At 40.5% G+C, this 19016-nt stretch overlaps 1 protein-coding gene across 1 annotated transcript in view; it reads left to right on the plus strand.

The window, feature by feature from the left end:
• Positions 1-19016, plus strand: part of tsnare1 (T-SNARE Domain Containing 1) — a 196696-nt gene that overhangs the window by 124648 nt on the left and 53032 nt on the right. Inside the window, exon 10 of the mRNA XM_078251935.1 lies at positions 8360-8442. Coding sequence (XP_078108061.1) covers positions 8360-8442 — 83 coding nt within the window. The remainder of the gene's footprint in view (positions 1-8359; positions 8443-19016) is intronic.

The following is a 19016-nucleotide window of genomic DNA, read 5'->3' on the forward strand; positions in this document are numbered from 1 at the left end:
GCCGCATGTCAGTTAAACGTACATCCCGACCCAGAGACGCCAAGACTCCTGTCCAAGCGAGTCTAAATGTGACGCTGATGGGAGTGTTGTAATACATCAACAGTATCCACATTCAGTACGTGTAGACATGCAAGCAACAAAACACAGCCAAGCAACGCTGACATTTTCTTGAAACATGCAAACATGCAGAGCAATAAGCAACGAAACAAAACAAAAAACCCAATCATGATGGAGATCTTGATGGAACATTAAAAGTGTTAACAAGTTAATAAAATGGTGAAATAGTTAAAGTACAAGTGAATATTTGTAGACATACCCAAGCCATGCAGAGCTGACTATATCAGACAACAGGCAAGACATAAGAGACAGTAGCAAAGAGCTGGGTTTAATAAATACTGTATATAAATAGTGCTGGTACAAATGCTTAATGCACACTTTATTCAGATTTATGGTGCAAAACTGTAAATTGTGAAGACTGTGCTGTGTGTGTGTGTGTGTGGGTGGGTGTAGGTGTGGGTGATTATCTTTTTTGGAAGGAATGGGACCCAATAACTTTTGCTAATTGCTGCCTTTTTGTTGTAGTGTCCTTTTGTCTGCAGCCTTCAATCAGGCTAATGTAGATGGCCTTTAAATACCCTTTAGAGACGGGCTGACTCACCACAGTTCTACAAGAATGGAATACCTGTATTTTTTCCCCTTTTTTAAAGTTTTTCCCCAATGCACTGTTCTTAATTATTATGGCTGACATTTAGGCAACGGATGGTGCACACAATGGAAAAGTGGTGGTTTTCTTTTTGTTTTTCCAAAGTGTTTTTTCGTCGGCCCATATTCATGGGGGAGACAGAAACTACGCGCTATAGTTTTAAAATTGCAAATGAAAAATGATGACATAACTTTTTTTACGGGTGAAAAAACTGTGCACGTAATTTTTACATCAGTGTTTCTCACCAATACATTGGTTGAATCCTTAACGTCTAACAAATGTGATAAATACATTTCTTTCCCCATACATTATTTGCAAAACCTGCGTTGTTTACATCCATGTAGTCTCGCATTGCGGTGCTGCTGCGGAGGGTCTGGCTAGTCTACACAGCATTCTGAGAACGGAGAAAAACATGCTCTGGTTTTATTCACACAATTGTCATGGGGGGTGCTAAGCGTAAGACGGAGCCACGGTGCCTCTGCAAAATAGCCTCGGGAAGGAACTTGTTTTGGTGGAACATGTGTACGTTCAAAGGTTGTTTTAGTCGTGCAACAGAAAACTCAGATTGGACAGATAGTCTAGCTAGCTGTCTGGATTTACCCTGCAGAGATCTGAGGAGCAGTTAACCATAGTCCTCAGAAATCCACCAGAGTTTAGAACGCCAACACAAAGAAAGAGGAAGGGGACGGACATCCGGCCGAAAATATAAGTATATTTAAATAAAAGCCTGGTTGTCTCTGCAGTTGATGTATAAAAAATAAAGGTTGGTAACCATATTTAAGAATTGACGGTATTTGTATGGTGTTGTTTGAAATGAAACCTAAAGATTTCAAGAACAAAATGGACCATACTTACGTGAACCACCACACTTGAACAATCCACATGCTTTCCAATGAAATGAATATAACACAGCACAAACTATGGTGGCCCTGAGAGCTAAACACGCTGCACCTTAAGGAAACATACAAATAGACGAAACACAAGCAAATTAAGAAAACGGCTTCAGTTTCCTTAGGTTGCAGTACATTATGCTCTCGGGGTCACAGCAACAAATTGAGCCTTTAGAACATACCTTGCAGCTTCAGTGTTTCCTCTATGTTGATTTGACCGTGGCGGCCCCCCACTGCAACATTTCTGCCCCCGACGGTATCAGAAATAGGGCTGCATTGTGAGAGTGCATGTCGGAGAATAGCGCGGTCCCTCTGGAATGGAAAAAGAGACGCTGTCCGGATGATAAGCCAGTTGAGATTGTGTGTGTATATCCTTGAGAACTGTAAGTGGTATAACTTATGTTGTCAGTTCATTTAAGCCTGGTCTTGCAAATTTAAATTAAGTTAACTGGTGATTTTTGTTGTTTGTATTCTTCACCTGCGAGCTAAATTGCACGTGGCTGTTGATTCGATATAATAGCGATTGCTCAACGTCCAAAATACAAACGTCCACGTTTGTATTTTAGGTGCATTATATACATGCTGAAGTTGTTACACTGCATTAAGATAATCTAATTAATAGTGGGTTTACTGTTATTTGCTACAGAATGCTTAGCCTATATGTCAAGATCAAAGTTGGCCTATATAGTAACTCAAAAAATACAGTTCAATCACAACAGAAAATATGCCTGATTGTGTGTGTGAATAGACGTGAATAAATATATTAGTTTGTGTTGCAGCGAAGTGTAAGGTCCGTTTAAAAAAAAATCCTAAAGGAAACACTGAGCTTGAAGCTTAAAGGTCCTATGACATGCTGCTTTTTTGATGCTTTTATATAGGCCTTAGTGGTCCCCTAATACTGTATCTGAAGTCTCTTTTATATAGGCCTTAGTGGTCCCCTAATACTGTATCTGAAGTCTCTTTTATATAGGCCTTAGTGGTCCCCTAATACTGTATCTGAAGTCTCTTTTATATAGGCCTTAGTGGTCCCCCTAATACTGTATCTGAAGTCTCTTTTATATAGGCCTTAGTGGTCCCCTAATACTGTATCTGAAGTCTCTTTTATATAGGCCTTAGTGGTCCCCTAATACTGTATCTGAAGTCTCTTTTATATAGGCTTTAGTGGTCCCCTAATACTGTATCTGAAGTCTCTTTTATATAGACCTTAGTGGTCCCCTAATACTGTGTCTGAAGTCTCTTTTATATAGACCTTAGTGGTCCCCTAATACTGTATCTGAAGTCTCTTTCCCGGAATTCAGCCTTGGTGCAGAATTACAGCCACCAGAGCCAGTCCCACAATGAGCTTTCCTTAGGATGTGTGTCTGTAGCTTTAAATGCTATTGAGGAGGAGAGAGGGGGGGCAAGGTGGAGGGTGGGGGTGTGGCCTTGACCAACTGCCACTTTGCTTGTTTGCAAGCCATGATGTCTCTCTCTTTCTCATGGGCGGGCCAAGCAGAGAAAGGGGAGGTAACCTTCCTCCTTATGACCTCATAAGGAGGAGATTCCAGATCGGCCCATCCGAGCTTTAATTTTCTCAAAGGCAGAGCAGGATACCCAGGGCTCGGTTTACACCTATTGTCATTTCTAGCCACTGAGGGACCATAGACAGGCTGGGGGAACTCACATTAATGTTAAAAAACCTCATGAAGTGAAATTTTCATGCCATGGGACCTTTTAACATAGAGAATAAAGGAAACGTTGAATCAAAGACTAAGGGAACTACTACTGAGAGTTGAATGAAATGAAATGTTGTGCACTTAAACATATTCCAACCTTTCTCCCTCACACTCGTTTCTTTCTTCTAGTTGTGAATTCTGCTACATCTCGTGCTTGTACAGCATAATCAGACACACATGAACTGCACTGAGTTTTTCAGCCATTTTGTCATTTGCATGTGAACAAAATGGCGTTTTGGACATGGGTAGAGGAACACAGTGTGCTCCCACCCAAATGGGTGAACGTGGAGATAGAAGACGACTCTGTGGAAGACTGCAGAGTTCATGGCATTATACCACAGCAGAAGTCCAATCTGATCATTACAGAGCCATGCGATAATGGACCTTATCCCCATTAAAAGAGATGCGCTGAAATTGCCTTTGGTCTTTTTTGAAGGCGTTCTTGCTGTAGTGGCGGATATGAATAATATGTGATTGTGCTGTGGAGGCATTTGTAGCAAAAACAGCAGGTAATACAAAGAAATGAATAGGCTCAAGAAGGAAGGATTTGTGCTTTTATGGCCTCTCATGCCGGCTGAGGGCACACTTTATTAAAGCCTGAGTCGAGATAGGCAATCAATAAGGTTGGCTCAGCAGGCAGACACAAACTCTGACATACTAAACAAAAGAGGTGTTAAAAACATATTCATTTGTACATTTCAAGAGTGCATTCTTTTTGTTTTACAGGGTGATTAACATTCTGGGATTGGATGGGGGCTTATTTCTACTGGATATGACAATGTACTACAGATCTGGTACTTTACCGTATTTATTTTGGTATTTGTAATGTTTGAATGAATTTGTCCAAAATGTGGCACTGAAAATCTTATAGCGTCCTAAAAGGGTTTCTTCCCTTTGGGGCTTGAATTAATCAAAATCAGACTCATACATACAATTATGAGGATGAGAAATCACTGTTACAACACTGACAGTGTGGACTTAAGGTGTCACTAGAGTAAAGCTCATGGAGGGAATGGGTTCATCCTCTTGAGAGCATGAATTTTCTCTTAACTAATGCGCTGTTAAAATAATGCAATGCTGCGTTATTGACTTTAGACCAGGTTTTTGATGATCAATGGTGCGAACACTTTCCGCTGCCTCAAGATAGCAATACGCCAAGAATGCACCTGAACACACCTCCCTGTAAGACCAGCATGCCCATGGGCGCACAGATGGGCGCAGGTGGATTTTCTATTTAAACAACGTGGGCGCTGGACGGGAAATTGACAACTGCGTCGGTCTTAAACTAGCAAAGACACTTGCGTCAGGCTTTGCGCTGCGCCGGGTTCAAGATAGGGCCCTAGGAATCATCGTCTGGGGACCATTAATATCCACAGAAATTCGAGTCCAACAGCCAAATAAAAAAAATGTTTTTAGAATTAAAGCTTCCTTTAGTAGCCAGCTTATAATTGAACAGATGTGCTGCTAATGTTCTTAAAGTCTGGGTAAAGCAAAATTAGTGATTTCTTTCTAAACACATTATACATGTCAGAAAATACTACTACTGTGTACTTCTTAATTGTGGAGTTAGTAGTTAGTTTTTTGGATTTTTTGGGCGGCCATCATTAACATAACACTTTCCCTACTATATAAAAACGATGTTACTACTAACGTTAGAGCGCATAACATTAGTGTTGTTTCCTTCAACCCGTGTGTGAGCAGCGCGAGTTTGATACGTTCCTCAAGCTCTCTCATACCCTGGAAGTCCAGAGTTCTCGCGAGAGCACAATTTGAATTTGCTCAGCAAGTCACTTTGGCATTCAGTAATGATGCTCATTAACTATGCCCTTGTGCCGAGCTGCACCAATCACATCGATGTATCTGATATAGGCGGGCCAGAGGTCGAAGTCATTAGTAAACATTGCAAGATGGCTACGGATGAACACCAGTTGTTTGAAACGGCTTTGGCAGCTACAATGAACAAGTTAGACTTGGCTTTTTATCTAAAAGAGGAACAGAAGACGGCACTTGAATCGTTCCTTTGCAAGAAGGACGGTTTTGCCGACCGGATACGGCAAGAGAGTCTAAACAACACATTCTCACTCCCATAGCGTCAAAAAGTGACACGCAAAAAGTCTGCTCTAGCGTCATATTTAGATGCGCTTGGTCTAGACTCTTGGCGTCACTTTTTGACCCTCTGGGTCAGGACCCTTGACGTCACTATTTGACGCACTCGGGATTCGCGTCTGGCCCTTTAGCGTCATATTTAGACGCACTTGGTTGGGACTCATGGCGTCACTTTTTGACACTATGGGTCGGGACGTACGTTTAAATGACATGCGGCACAAGAACCGGACTGTTAGGTTTAGGAAAATATGGTGGGTGGGGTTACAAAAATGTACATTTCAGTGACACGTAGGACAAGTACAGGACATGAACCCCGGTTTCCTGGGTGAAGGTCCTGTGTTGTTTGACCCATCCATCCACCACCCACCCCCCCCCCCCCCCCCCACCCCCAAACAACCTCCTTACGCGGATTTTGGGTCTTCCATACTACTCTCTACCATTGTCTCTCTTAATACTACGTCATTTTACAGCGCGCCACGGTCGTGCTGCTGCTCTGCCCGGTGCGTTCCATACAGACGTTAAAGGGAGATTTTTGCGTCAGTATCTGACGCTGACAGGCACTGACCAAGCGTCAGTATTTTATGAGTTGGGGTTGATCTGGACATGTATTGCTCCGCCTCCTTCAACTCACCAAAAGAGTAAGTGCGTTTAGTCAATCAGCACAATTCATTCACCTAACCTCCTGCTCTTGTTCAGTTCAAAAGGGAATTCGCAACACGGTCAAGTGGTGCAGTTATTATCAGAGGCCATTACAACATGAAACACTGAGTCTTTACCCACATCTCTGAACTGGTGTTTCACTCTCACAACACCAAAACAATCAATAGCACTCTCACTGTTATAGGCCAGTTGTAAATATGTGGGTAATTATGTGGTGATACCAAATATTTTGGACCATCCAGTTCATTAAACATGTTCTGTCTCATCCCATTAACTTCTGTGTATTGACAGCCTTTAAAAGAGGCCCTGCTGTTGTACCAATGTTAACTATTAGACCTGCAGTCCTTGGTAACACTGAGGGCTGGTGGGCTGTCACATAATGTGCTGTCAAGGCTGTATGCATAGTAACAATATAACAAAAGTCAGACCTTCCATTAAGCTCATAGGCGAAGATTTCGGGGGGGTGCAGGGGATATGTCAATATTTAGAAGAGTTAGATTTGTGATTTCATGTCTTTTATGTAGATTTAAACTTTGGAGCTTCTGGCTTCAACAAGGTCTCATTCTCTAACAGATGTGTTATTGTGATGTACATGATTCCTAAAAAAAGCTCCCCTCATGTGTGATGTTTTAGGAAGAGAAGGAGAATAATAATTTCCTTTACTTAAATAAATACATTTGCACCATACATTGTTGCATAAAATTCACCAGAATGCAGGAAATGAATTGTTTGACGCTCAACATTTCATCGGGGCGGACCCCAGACACTCCGGTTATAATGTGCCCCCCCCCCCAATGTTGAAACTAAACCTACGCCCTTGGTTAAGCTTAAGATGGCTCAGCAAGTTGTGACACAAAAAGACAAATGACAAACAAATATTAATGTAAAGCTAATGAAGGTATGTGCAGTTGTCAGGTTAATGTCTGGTAGTTTTGAAGATGTCACTTAATATCCGATTACCAATATCAAGTGCTACTGTACCACTGAAATTTGGAGAGCAAGAACTTTTTAAAAAGTCACAGTCTGTTAATTTATTATAAGGGGACTAATTATTCAAAAAAATACAGTATGATACTACACAAACACCAGAAAAGTATCCCTGTCTGATTGCTCAAAACAAAATTTGGTCTTTTGAGGGTGATTTTGACCATTTAAACATGCATTACATCTTCATTTTTAATCAACACATTAATCAACATTACCGTAAATGTGCCAGTGTTAGCCAGATGTCTAATTTTCAACTGTTTGGCCAACTCCTTTGCAAGACATTAGTATGGCTTATAATTTACAGACAGAAGACAACAACATGCCATGAAGACAGATGACACACAAATGTATACTAGTTTATACTTGTTTGTCAAGAAATTCTAACAGCAGTCATCTGGGCTTGGAGGCTACCCATGTTCAACTCCAGAAACATAGTTAGAAAGATATGAGTGGTTATTTGGCAGGAGGTGTTCAATCAAAGACACAATTGAGTTGCATTATAGGAAGTGTAGGTTTTTGGAGCTTGACTAATACTAGAGACTAAAAGTCAGGATATCTGGACCTTTGCTGCTTTCATTTAGCCAGTTAGAATGCAATAAAATACTAAATCACTGGAACACCTGGAAGGATCATGGGAAACTTACCTTTCAATGCTTGTGCACATACATTTAAGTGTCGGTAGTGCCTGCCAACCCACAAACTGTGAAATAAGACAACCCAGTTAGTTTTGTGTGGGCTGTTAGTTGAGAAAAACAAAACATGGAATTTAGATTTGGCTCCCCTTCCTATGTCACATGCAGGTTCATTAGAATATCCCGCGCCCCATTTGAGTATCTCCACCCACTACTACCAACTACCTTTGCAAAGGTGCGCTATATTTTTCTCGCAAGCCGATTGGAGCAAACTGGGCTTTTTAGGAGGGGGGGCTTAAAGAGACAGGCACTAAAACAGAGATGTTCAGGCAAGGGGTGAATACAGGTATATTCAGACAGACAGTATCATATATAATGTGTTTTTTGAACATTAAAGCATGTAAACATGTTCTAGTAGAAACCCAAATTAGAAGTATGACCCTGAAAATGAGTATGATGATTCAATCAAACTGAACCAACAGTGAAAAAAGAAGTTTGGTGGAGTTTTTATGGAATACATACAATAGATGCCAGTAGACCTTTGTGTTTATTTTACCGTTGTGCCTTTTTGAAGTGTGTGATATAACACACCACCTGACCACATTGTTGTAAATCGTTGGAATGAAATGGACCCATTAACAATCAATCTGCTCTTTGTTTCCTCAGACAGCATTGAAGATTACATCCAGACTACATCATCCAACGTTGAATCAGCCAATCAGGAGCTTGCAAAAGCCAACCAATACCAGGTACAGTGGACCGCCCCGTACTGCAGCGTGCTTCACGCTTTGCATTCCCTTTGATCTGTTTTCATTTTGGGTACTTGACTGAGCTTTTGCATTGTAATGCAGTCACAAGAAGCTTAGCTTGATCAGCCATGCAAAACGGGGACTTTGCTAACTAGATTACACAGCTTTATCACATCCCCCCACTAGCATAATAACATAGATGATGTAATTTCAAGTCATACTTTACTAGCTTTTGCCATCAGTTAAATTAATTGTTTGGAGAGACAAAAAACATGAAATACTAGCCTGGAGTCTTATAAAAACACAAAACCACATATGTAATTCCAATTCCATGAGCTAGTTTTACTTCTACTGAGATAATGGTTATACATTTGCAATTTTATCCTACAAGTGTATTGATTTAGAGAGGAAAATGCAATAATGGGAAACAACTGCAGCCATAAATTAAATAGAATTAAATGTTTTTTTTTCTGTGTGGTTTTTGGGGTATAGCCAGAATTTCCACTTCACAGCACATATTAGAGAGACATCTTATGAGATGCCCAAGGGTCTGCTTTCGCTCTTTCGTTTCAAGAAAAAATATGTGTCCTTTGCCATTCTGTCAGGGACTATCTCAGTAGGCCAGAGCTCTGTGTGGCTCTGTGCTGTGTAGGCCCCTGGCTACGGTAAATAATGTATTGACTTAAGTGTCACCGGGTTAATAACGGATCTACCTTTTTCACATGGGTTACTTAGCTTCAGAACTCTATCTGAACTCTACTTGCAATGCCTTTTCAAAGCCATAGAAAATGGAAATTTAGACTATCAGTAATATTTGTCTATTAAATAAAGTGGCAGTAAAAGGTAGACAGTCAGTTAGACAGTTTTGGAGTCAATTGTAATCTGATACCGAAATTACATTTTTATTTAAATCATATCTATGGCCAGGGAGCAGTGGAATCAACTTAAATGTGATGTGTGTGTGTGTGTGTGTGTGTGTGTGTGTGTGTGTATGTATGTATATATATATATATATATATATATATATATATATATATATATATATATATATATATATGCATTTTCAACATCATTTCAGCAGCAAGTCAATATGAAAACTTTTTCTGGGCAGTTTCCACTGCCCCCCCCCCACCCCCCCCCCCCTGCTGCTGTTCTACTAGTGAGCGAACAAATGAGCGGCTGGCAACAGCTTTCACATTAATTGTTATTTCATTATCTCAAGGAGAGCTGAGCCGTGACCGAGCTCACGCTGAGCAATTTAGCTCTCCGCCAATCCAGATAGCTGCTGTCTTTGCAGAGGCAGAGCAGCTGAATGGAAGAAAAACAACAAAGGAGAAGACAGACAGACAGACAGACAGACAGACAGCATTATGTACCTGGGGAGAGGCAAGTCCGGATTCTACACAATTCAATATGTCCAGTGTCCAGATTCTACACAGTCTAAGCGTCATCATCAACTGGATCATTCTTTTCTGTGCAGAACACTGTAAAAGTGACATACTTTACACCTTACATACAGGACATGTATAGAACAACACCATCAAAATATATCTCTGTGCATGGCTGCAGTACATATAAATCATAAAATTGTTTCCAAACTGAAGGACCAAGGTGCTTGTTCCAACAATTTATTGTCAGTGTGTAAATGGGAAATATTGTATGTTCAAGACATTCCAGCTGTCAGTGCTTTCATAGCAACTGACACTTTGATTCCTTACAATGCACACATTTTGACTGTCTTCGGCGCTTCTACTTCAAGCTGACATTTTAACTGCTTTTAGCACTTACACATCAACTGACAATACGCTTTCTTCTCTTAGTCTTTAACTGACGTTTTCATTGCTCTCATTGCTTACTCTTCAACTAAACTTTGCCGTTTACATTGCTGTACTGTACCTCGAATGCAGCTTTAACTGGTGGCAACTCCCTAGCATTGCACGCTATCGGCCTAGGCTGCAGCAGTTATCAGTTTCTCTTCACTGACGACTGACAACCAAAGAAGACAGGCTACACCCTCCTACAACCGCGATGGCTGCACCTGATTGGACAAGCGCTTCATGTGGGGCTGTCTGCTCCCGGATTTCAAAACGGACCATAATGGCGGCTCGTTTGGAATACGATCTCTTATTTTACGAAAATAGTTTCTGAAAACATTTTATGCGAGAAATAGGCTATGCAGTTGCAGAAAGTCTTCATTTCAGATCTACAACGGTCAGTTTAAAAGATTTCATGAGTTTTTGAGAGGCGTCGAGCCGGGTCGGCCGATCCTCATTTGCATAAAGGTGCCTGGATTCAACTTTATGCAAATAAAGAGCAGGCGACTCAAAGCCCTGCTTCTCCAAAGTCCCTGCAAAGCTCCCAGAATGCATTGCACGGCTGCTCCCATAGAAATGAATGGGAATCGTGGAAAAACACTTGGCAGTGGACACGTACTATTACTTACGGTATTAATTAAAACAAAACAAAATGTAACTTTTGGAACTTCCACTTCAACTGAAATTTCATGTGCTTTCTGACTGACTAACTTATGAAACTGCTTTTACCTGTTACTTATTAACTGCTTCCATCTTTGACTGGTGCCAAACATGAACAATTAGATGTCAATGCTCTGCTCATTTTTAAGACTTCAAACCATATCAGGAGTTCTTGGTGTAGTTATGGACTCAGACTTAAAGCTACAGTGCGTAGATTCTGTCTCCCCCATGAGTTGTAATGACAACAAACCTGTCGGTGCGTCCACATGATACAAGCCTTCTGTGATCGTGCACCCCCTACCCCACCCCTCCTGCACACAGTTACTAGTAGCGAAGGAGGACACAAAGGATTAAAAAAACATGATCGACTCTTCAGAAGAGGTCATTATCTTCACTCGAGTTTCTGCGCGCAAAAAACGCCGGACGCCACAATCTTCTGAACATAGTCATACTGACAAATACAAAGAGAGTTTTGTGGAGCTGATAGTCTTAATTCGTTTTTTAGCAACTCATTTGGCAATGGCTTGAATGTAATGCACATTTGTTAAAATCAAAAAGTTACGCACTAAAGCTTTAAATTTCAAAACCCACAGAATCGCAAAATCATCCTACTACAAACTGTACTATCCTCAAAAATATAGCTAGACTGAAAGGACTCATGTCTCAACAAGTTCCTAAGTCTTGCTTCCCAACAACGCAACAAAACAACAAAAGTGCCGCCATAGCACAGGGAGAGCAGGAATCAGCTGGAAAAACACTTACAAAAACTCTGACACAGAGAGAGGATACCAGATGATGGGGAAGCCCGTCTACAAACCAATCAATGACAAATATCAGGAGACGTGGCTCACGTATGTGATGATGACAGGACGTAGTTGCGTCATGTGTAGTTCTTTAGTGCGCTTGCACAACTGCAGTGTGAAACCAAAACTAACCAGATCAAATGTATTCAATTTAATCAAAACATGAACCTTGGTCTGGACCTTGGTTTGGATTTTCAGGTGTGAAAAGGCCCTAAGACATTTTAAACTCTTTAAACTTTCAGCACAAGAGAGCACACGTGAAATTCCATCCAAAAATGTTTTCTAGTGTTCTCCCCCAAAAGTCAGCTTGTCATATTTTCATCACATAATTTAAAGCATCGTCCTGTGGGTTTGAACAATGCTGGTCCCATAGCTGAATTCATTTCAGCATCATAGGTGTTGTCTCTCTGTTAGAGGTATTTGAAAACCTTTTTTCAGTGGCAGTGATGCACATGAACAGCAGACAAATGTTTTAAAAATAGGTTTTATATTTTGATCAGACATATCAGATATGTAGACTCTCTCTGATGCTGTTATGTCAAGACAAAATGATGCAGACCTCAATGCCATATTGATTTTAAGTCAGCGCCAATCTGGATATAAAGTAGACGATGTGTGGAACTAGGGTGCAATTTGCCGGGGGAATGCGTGGGATTTCCCCCCTTTCTGATCTACATATCCCAGCCTCTGCTGAAATATTTGTATCCCCCCCTCAAAGTGATCAATGCTACTTCACCAATAGACCATATATTATACCTAAAATATTAGTATTTAAAGCTAAGTAAAGCGCTGTAACGTGAACACAATAAATCCGAGCAGCAGTTGCTGGTTGTATTTAGCCACTACACTGTGAGCCGGCTACAGGCACCGCCAGATGACGGCCCTTTCAAGCACCGTGGTAGTGGAGTCATAAAAAGTGAGCGTCATGAGGCAATGACAGTTAAGTTTAGGCACCAAAATGGCTAGTTAAGTTTAGAACAAAGATCATGGTTTGGATTAAAACACTTCGAGGAACAAACCGAAAACCGAAAAAAATAAACAATCAATCAATCAAAACGAGCATTTCCTGGGTAAAAGTATTTTGCAAAGTGAACTTCGCTCTCCGACTTGAAAGCGCTGTGTTTTATGTTGACAACACAGCGCTATGTATATCCATGGTTTTGAAAGGGGGGTTTTATTCTTGCATGTTTTTGGATTGGATCTGCCCTTAGACCTCTATATTAAAGAAAGAGATGGGAAACATTGCAGCAAGTCTAACCACTGATGTAGCCTTAAATGCTCTTGATTCTGGTCTACATGCATCACTGCACATCACCAATGGTCAATTAAGTGCGGATGTCATTTTCTTCTCGTGTCCCGCCTTGTCTACTCAGTTTACACTGAAAATAAATTGAATCTATAATCCATTATCCGGGGGCAGATTACTCTCCCCCCGCTGCAAGTTTCTCTAGTTGGCGATGATGTTTTATCACCTCATCTGTGTTCAGTGGACCACAAACTTTGTGATTGTTGATTGCTGCACACGATGGTTTATAATTACCAAAAACACAGATGTTCTAGCAATTCAGTGAACAAAAGCCATTTCACTCGTAGATAAACGATTACAAAACGAAATAACTGAAGTGATTATTGATTTGATTTGGCGGGGGGGCATTCCATGCTGATGTCATTTTTAAAACTCATCCATCTTCGGAGCTGAAATTGATCTCCTAGTGAGCAACTACATCCTTCTGAATCTGAAAAAAAATCAATGTAGAAGTTTTCCTCTGGCTTAATTGAGGATAATATAGAGCGCTGGCTATTGTGACCATGAAAGGAACAAAGGAAGAAGGAGGGGGGTCAGGAAAAGAAGACAAAAAAACGAAGATGGCTTGTATCTGAATGGGTAGACAGATGATGGACCCATCCACACGCCTTTGTCAAATAAGATAATGAAAAAGAATAACCTAATCACAGTGTTAAACCTCTGACTGATCACTGCACTCGGCCACAGGGGATGGGCTAACGCTGACAGATTGCAAGGAAACTGGCTTACTGTTCAATCAGTCTTCCCCCAGTCCCTCTAGATTCTTTATGCTACTTTGAAGGATATGGAGTGGAAATAACATTTGAAGTTACCCAAGTTGATCAGTGAAACTCATCTGGCTCTATCCCCATCAGCCACAGCTGGACTGAGCATATTGAAGAGGAAAGAGAAAAATGGACTGGAGAAATCTTATATTTAGCAACTTTTGATCAATAACCTTTGACTATATCAACAACGTTTAATTTACCAGATTGTTCCAGTGCCGCTGGATGTCCCTCATTTCAGCCGGATCGCCCTCATCTTCCGCTTCCTTTGTGTTGGTGTTCTAAACTCCCGTGGATTTATGAGGTCTATGGTTAACTGCTCCTCAGATCTCTGCAGGTTAAATCCAGACAGCTAGCTAGACTATCCGTCCAATCTGAATTTTCTGTTGCACGACTAAAACTACTTTTGAACGTAAACATGTTCCAACTTAGTGCCGCCCAAGATGATTGTGATTGGTTTAAAGAAATGCCAATAAACCAGAGCACAATTTTCTCCCATCCTGGAATGTTGTGTGGACTAGCCAGACCTTCCTCCGCAGCGCTCGTGACAGGTCGGACTTGAACCCTGGATCTCTGCGTCAGTATATGTGCGCTTGCTCTACCCACTGAGCCAAACCGGCCACCCATCATGTTTTTTTAATCCTCCGTGCGTGCTAGTGATGCTAATGCTAAATATAAGCCGATAGTTGTTGTCAGTCTCCCCTCTTGTTGCACATGCGCATGACATACGTCACGACCAAGCGTTAGCGTTTGGTTATGGCAGATCCAGAGTGACTGTGGGCAGATCCAATAGTTTTAAACTTCAACAGAGTACCCGCCTTCAAGGAAGTTAACACTTGTCAATGGAGAGAGGCCAGACTCTCTGTACAAATAAAATGTACGAGAGTCTGGTAGGACCAGGCTACAGCCTTTACCCTGTTTGACACACACACACACACACACACACACACACACACACACACACACACACACACACACACACAGCACTATAAAGCAATGCTTCCCCTATTGAATCCAGTGTGATTTTACAGACAACACTTTGCTCTGAGATTAGCTCACCTCTCTTGTTCAAGGTTAACCCTCAATAGCAGCAATGAAGATGCCTTTGTTGATAAAAAAAAAGAAGCTTTTTGTAGTCATTGTAGTATCTAAGAGTGTGAATGAATGAATCGCATAAATGGCTTTATTGTCTCTTTAAACTGTGAGGTAATTGGTCAGAGGTGAACCAGTTGTATGTGTGACTCTATACCGTAGTGACTCTATACCATATAGCTTGTTTTCTTCAGAGTAATTGATTGATGCTGACATTCTAAAAGGAAATTACCAATAGCCAATATTCGACTATTAAGGGACCGTTCGGTATTCATGGAATGGACCACCGGAGGAAAATAGGGGAGGGTCATGTCTTTTTATTCTTTGCTGAGGGGAGGGTCATCCAACATTTTTCAGTCCAGAGGTGGAGGGTCACCCAACTTTTGTATTCATGAAACAGCAACATTTCAAAGTGGCTTGATTGGTGCATATTTTTCCATGTAGCTCTCAGTCTCAGCCCCCGCTACCAGATGGGTCTGACCCATGAGTTTGCTGGGGGGCAGGGGGCGCTGCCCCCCTGGTGGCTGAAACGGATAATTGCATTGTTTAAAAAATGAGTGGAATAATTACGTCTGACATGATCAGATATTTTATAAATATCTTAAATAACACAAAACAACTAACTGGTGGTAGGTACTACATCAGATTTCATATACTGCTTTAGAAAAAAAAATATTACCTGAACTGAAAATTACTGTTGCACTATGTCTGGACATCTTACCGTGCCAAGGTTGCAATAAAGGTTTCCTAAATGCCACATTTGATGTCAGCTTACTAATTGATTGCGGTTTTTGTGCAGATTTTGACTTTTATACGTTTATTCCACTAAACGGCGAAGTGGAGGAAGCCTAGTGACGAGTCCATAGCAACCAGTTTGTGTGTTGAATGTTACCCAGAGTGCCTTGCTGAATGGTCTCAATATTTTATTGTTTTATTTCATGTGAATACTAGTTTACTAGAGGAGTAACTTAGTATTTGAAGTAATGCAGTAATGCAGGAAGTGTACATTTAGTTTCCATGCTTATTGTGTTTCCACAACAATGTTAGTGAGTAAATCTACTGAAATGGCCACCACACCATAACAGAGGAGTGTGATGCGTCAGATGAGAATGCAGAGGTTTAGTCACGCATCTCATAGCTGTAAAAAAACAATGGGAATCTGTATATATTTGTCAAGCGCAAACCAGTTCAGAAGGTATTGATAAATTATTGGGGGAGGGTCATGCCTTTTTTTCCAAATCATTTTGGAGGGTCGTAGAAATTTTTTTACTGGCGAGGGGAGGGTCATGTCTTTTTTGGCTAAAGGTCCCAAAACTCCTCCGGTGGCCCCTTAAATAAATAACAAACAGTCCCTAATGTACTCCAAATGTTTGACCATTTAGTGCACCCAAATTATTTAACTATTTACATCAGACAAGCAGGACTGAAGATTTGAACTTTAAGTGGGTATGGTTGAAACTAGGGCTGCACGATATTGGTAAATCCAGACAGCTAGCTTTTTCTTGCACGACTAAAACAACTTTTGAACGAGCACGTTCCACCAAAACAAGTTCCCGACGGAGGCTATTTTACAGAGGCATCATCATTGCGTCCGGTGCTTAGCGCCGCCCAAGACGATTGTGATTGGTTTAAAGAAATGCCAATAAACCAGAGCATGTTTTTCTCCCATCCCGGAATGTTGTGTGGACTAGCCAGACCCTTCTCCGTAGCGCTGTGGAGGAAGGTCTAGCAGTGAAGGTTGAAACAGAAGGTCATTAACAATATTGTTACATTTATTGAGATCCAATCTTTTTGTTGGGCTGTTGTTCACATAATGTTTGCATTCTGGGAAATATTTGGTGCCAGTTTGTAGCCTAGTTCCAGATGTCTGAAGATCTTAAGATCATCAGAGCATCATGCTAGAACGTAGTTACTGGACATAACTGGCATACTGTGTTCAGCGCAACGCACCAGGCTCACCAAACTCACATCAAACTGTCACACTAGGCTGTGCTGATCACATATGAATCCAGATTGTGTTACCGTATTGCATATTTCTTACGTCTAATGTTTTCATTAAGACATTTTAGGCAAGCAAGGCAGCTTTATATATATATATATATATATATATATATATATATATATATATATACACAGTCGTGAAAAAATTAGGAGACCCATGCTAAAGTTGACTAAAAAGAGTAATAAAAAAATTATCTTTAGGAAATTGATCTTAATGCCTTAATTAAAAAATGAGGAAAAATCCACTCTTTAAGGAGACCAATTTTCTTTGTGAATGAATAATGTATCGTAAATAAATAAATGTTCTTCCTTAGGCTAACTGAAATAAAACCATGCCAATCTCTAGGTATGGTGAAGGGTATGTGATGATGTGGGGGGGCTATTTTAATTCCAAAAGCCAAGGGAACTTTATCAGGATGCATAGTATCCTGGATCCATGAACTAAAATGAAATGAAATGACTGAAATAACTGGCCTTTAAAAATAAAAATCTGCCTGCCTCTATGGGAATTTAACATAGGGGTGTACTTACTTATGCCCCCTGTATTTTAAGGAAGAACATTTATTTATTTACGATACATTATTCATTCACAAAGAAAATTGGTGTCCTTAAAGGTTGGATTTTTCCTCATTTTTTTAATTAAGACATTAAGATCAATTTCCAAAAGATGATTTTTTTATTCCTCTTTTTAGTCAACTTCAGCATGGGTGTCCTAATTGTTTCACATGACTGTATATATATGTTTCAACAACAAGCCAATTCAAAGTGCTTTACATAAAACATTAAACAGCAGTTAGAAAGAATGTAAAAGCAGCTAAAAAAAATGTCATTAGTATAGAATTGTAGTGTACTGTTTAGCTGTAATTTGAGAAAGTTTGTGACCAGGTCACCGTCATTTTGTTTCCTGCTTCAAAACAGACCAATCATTGCCCCGACTTGCATGTGTCCCTCAGAACTACGTTGTTTCGTTGCTCTAAATGGTTGCAGATCTATACATTTGTCTATAGCGTTGATAACGCCCCTTGGATATAAAAAATGAACTATGAGGTTCCAGACATTCAGTGCCAGGCTAATCTATTTCCACCGGTTGAAGAAATAGACCAATCAGAGCTTTGTAAGTGGGATAATACAAAAGTGTGGATGAGATTGCTGCAGCTATACAGGTTGTTTGTAAGTCGGCTTACAGAAATAACTCTTAAATTGGCACAATTTTTTGATTATTAAGAAAAACTAACTGTTCCTACCAACAGCTTCCTACTGCCACTGCAGCTTCTGTGTCAACTGAAAATGATGTTATGTGATGGGTAGGTCACTTGCTACTGATTGGGAAGGGCAATACAAGAAATCTGATAGCATTAACATAATGCCAGGCTGAGTGAATTAGGTGAAGCAAAAAGCAAATTCACATGTCGGTATCCGGCTGACATGTCTGAACAGTTTACGTGCTTCAACTCATCCGTGCCAAAGTGATCACAATCGTTTCTGCGGTTCAAGCCCATAGTTTCTTTGAACGTAGCCCTCGGCCCACTGCACATCTTTTGTGCCAGCTGATGCGCTCTAGTGGCTGCCAGTGCCGGCCTTCACAATTACATCAGTGCAGTTTGCCTGTTGAGTGTCTTTCAAAATTGGCAGCATCGCAGTCAGTGAGTGGCTTCGTGGTTATGATTGGCTGTGGTCCGTGTTATCAACACTTCTAATTAACGGTTGGTCACAAACCTTTTGCCCAGCTGGCATGGGAAGGCAATCTTGACAGCTTTATTTGCTACTCAATGGGTGACAGTTTAGAAGTCTACTAAACCAATATAATATATCAAGAGGCTAGACACTTGATGTACGCTATTGTGATAATGGTCCTATTGTTAGATTTACAATTTAATTAAACTACAGGTTTTTCTTGGTTTAGCTAGGGTTTCTGGTGTTTGCCGTAGATTTCTACACACTGCTAACAACAGTGTAGACATACAGTGGCAACTCACTAAAGCAGGGGTCTTCAACGTTTTTTAGGCCAAGGACCCCTTAGCTGAAAAAAAAAAAAAAAATCCTACTAAATATATTTCATACAATTGAGTTGCATATTAAACTGGGCCAAATGGATGAAAATGAATGGATATTAACATATTATTTATAGTTAATA

This window comes from Sander vitreus, chromosome 6 (genome assembly GCF_031162955.1).
Source record: "Sander vitreus isolate 19-12246 chromosome 6, sanVit1, whole genome shotgun sequence".
Taxonomy (NCBI): domain Eukaryota; kingdom Metazoa; phylum Chordata; class Actinopteri; order Perciformes; family Percidae; genus Sander; species Sander vitreus.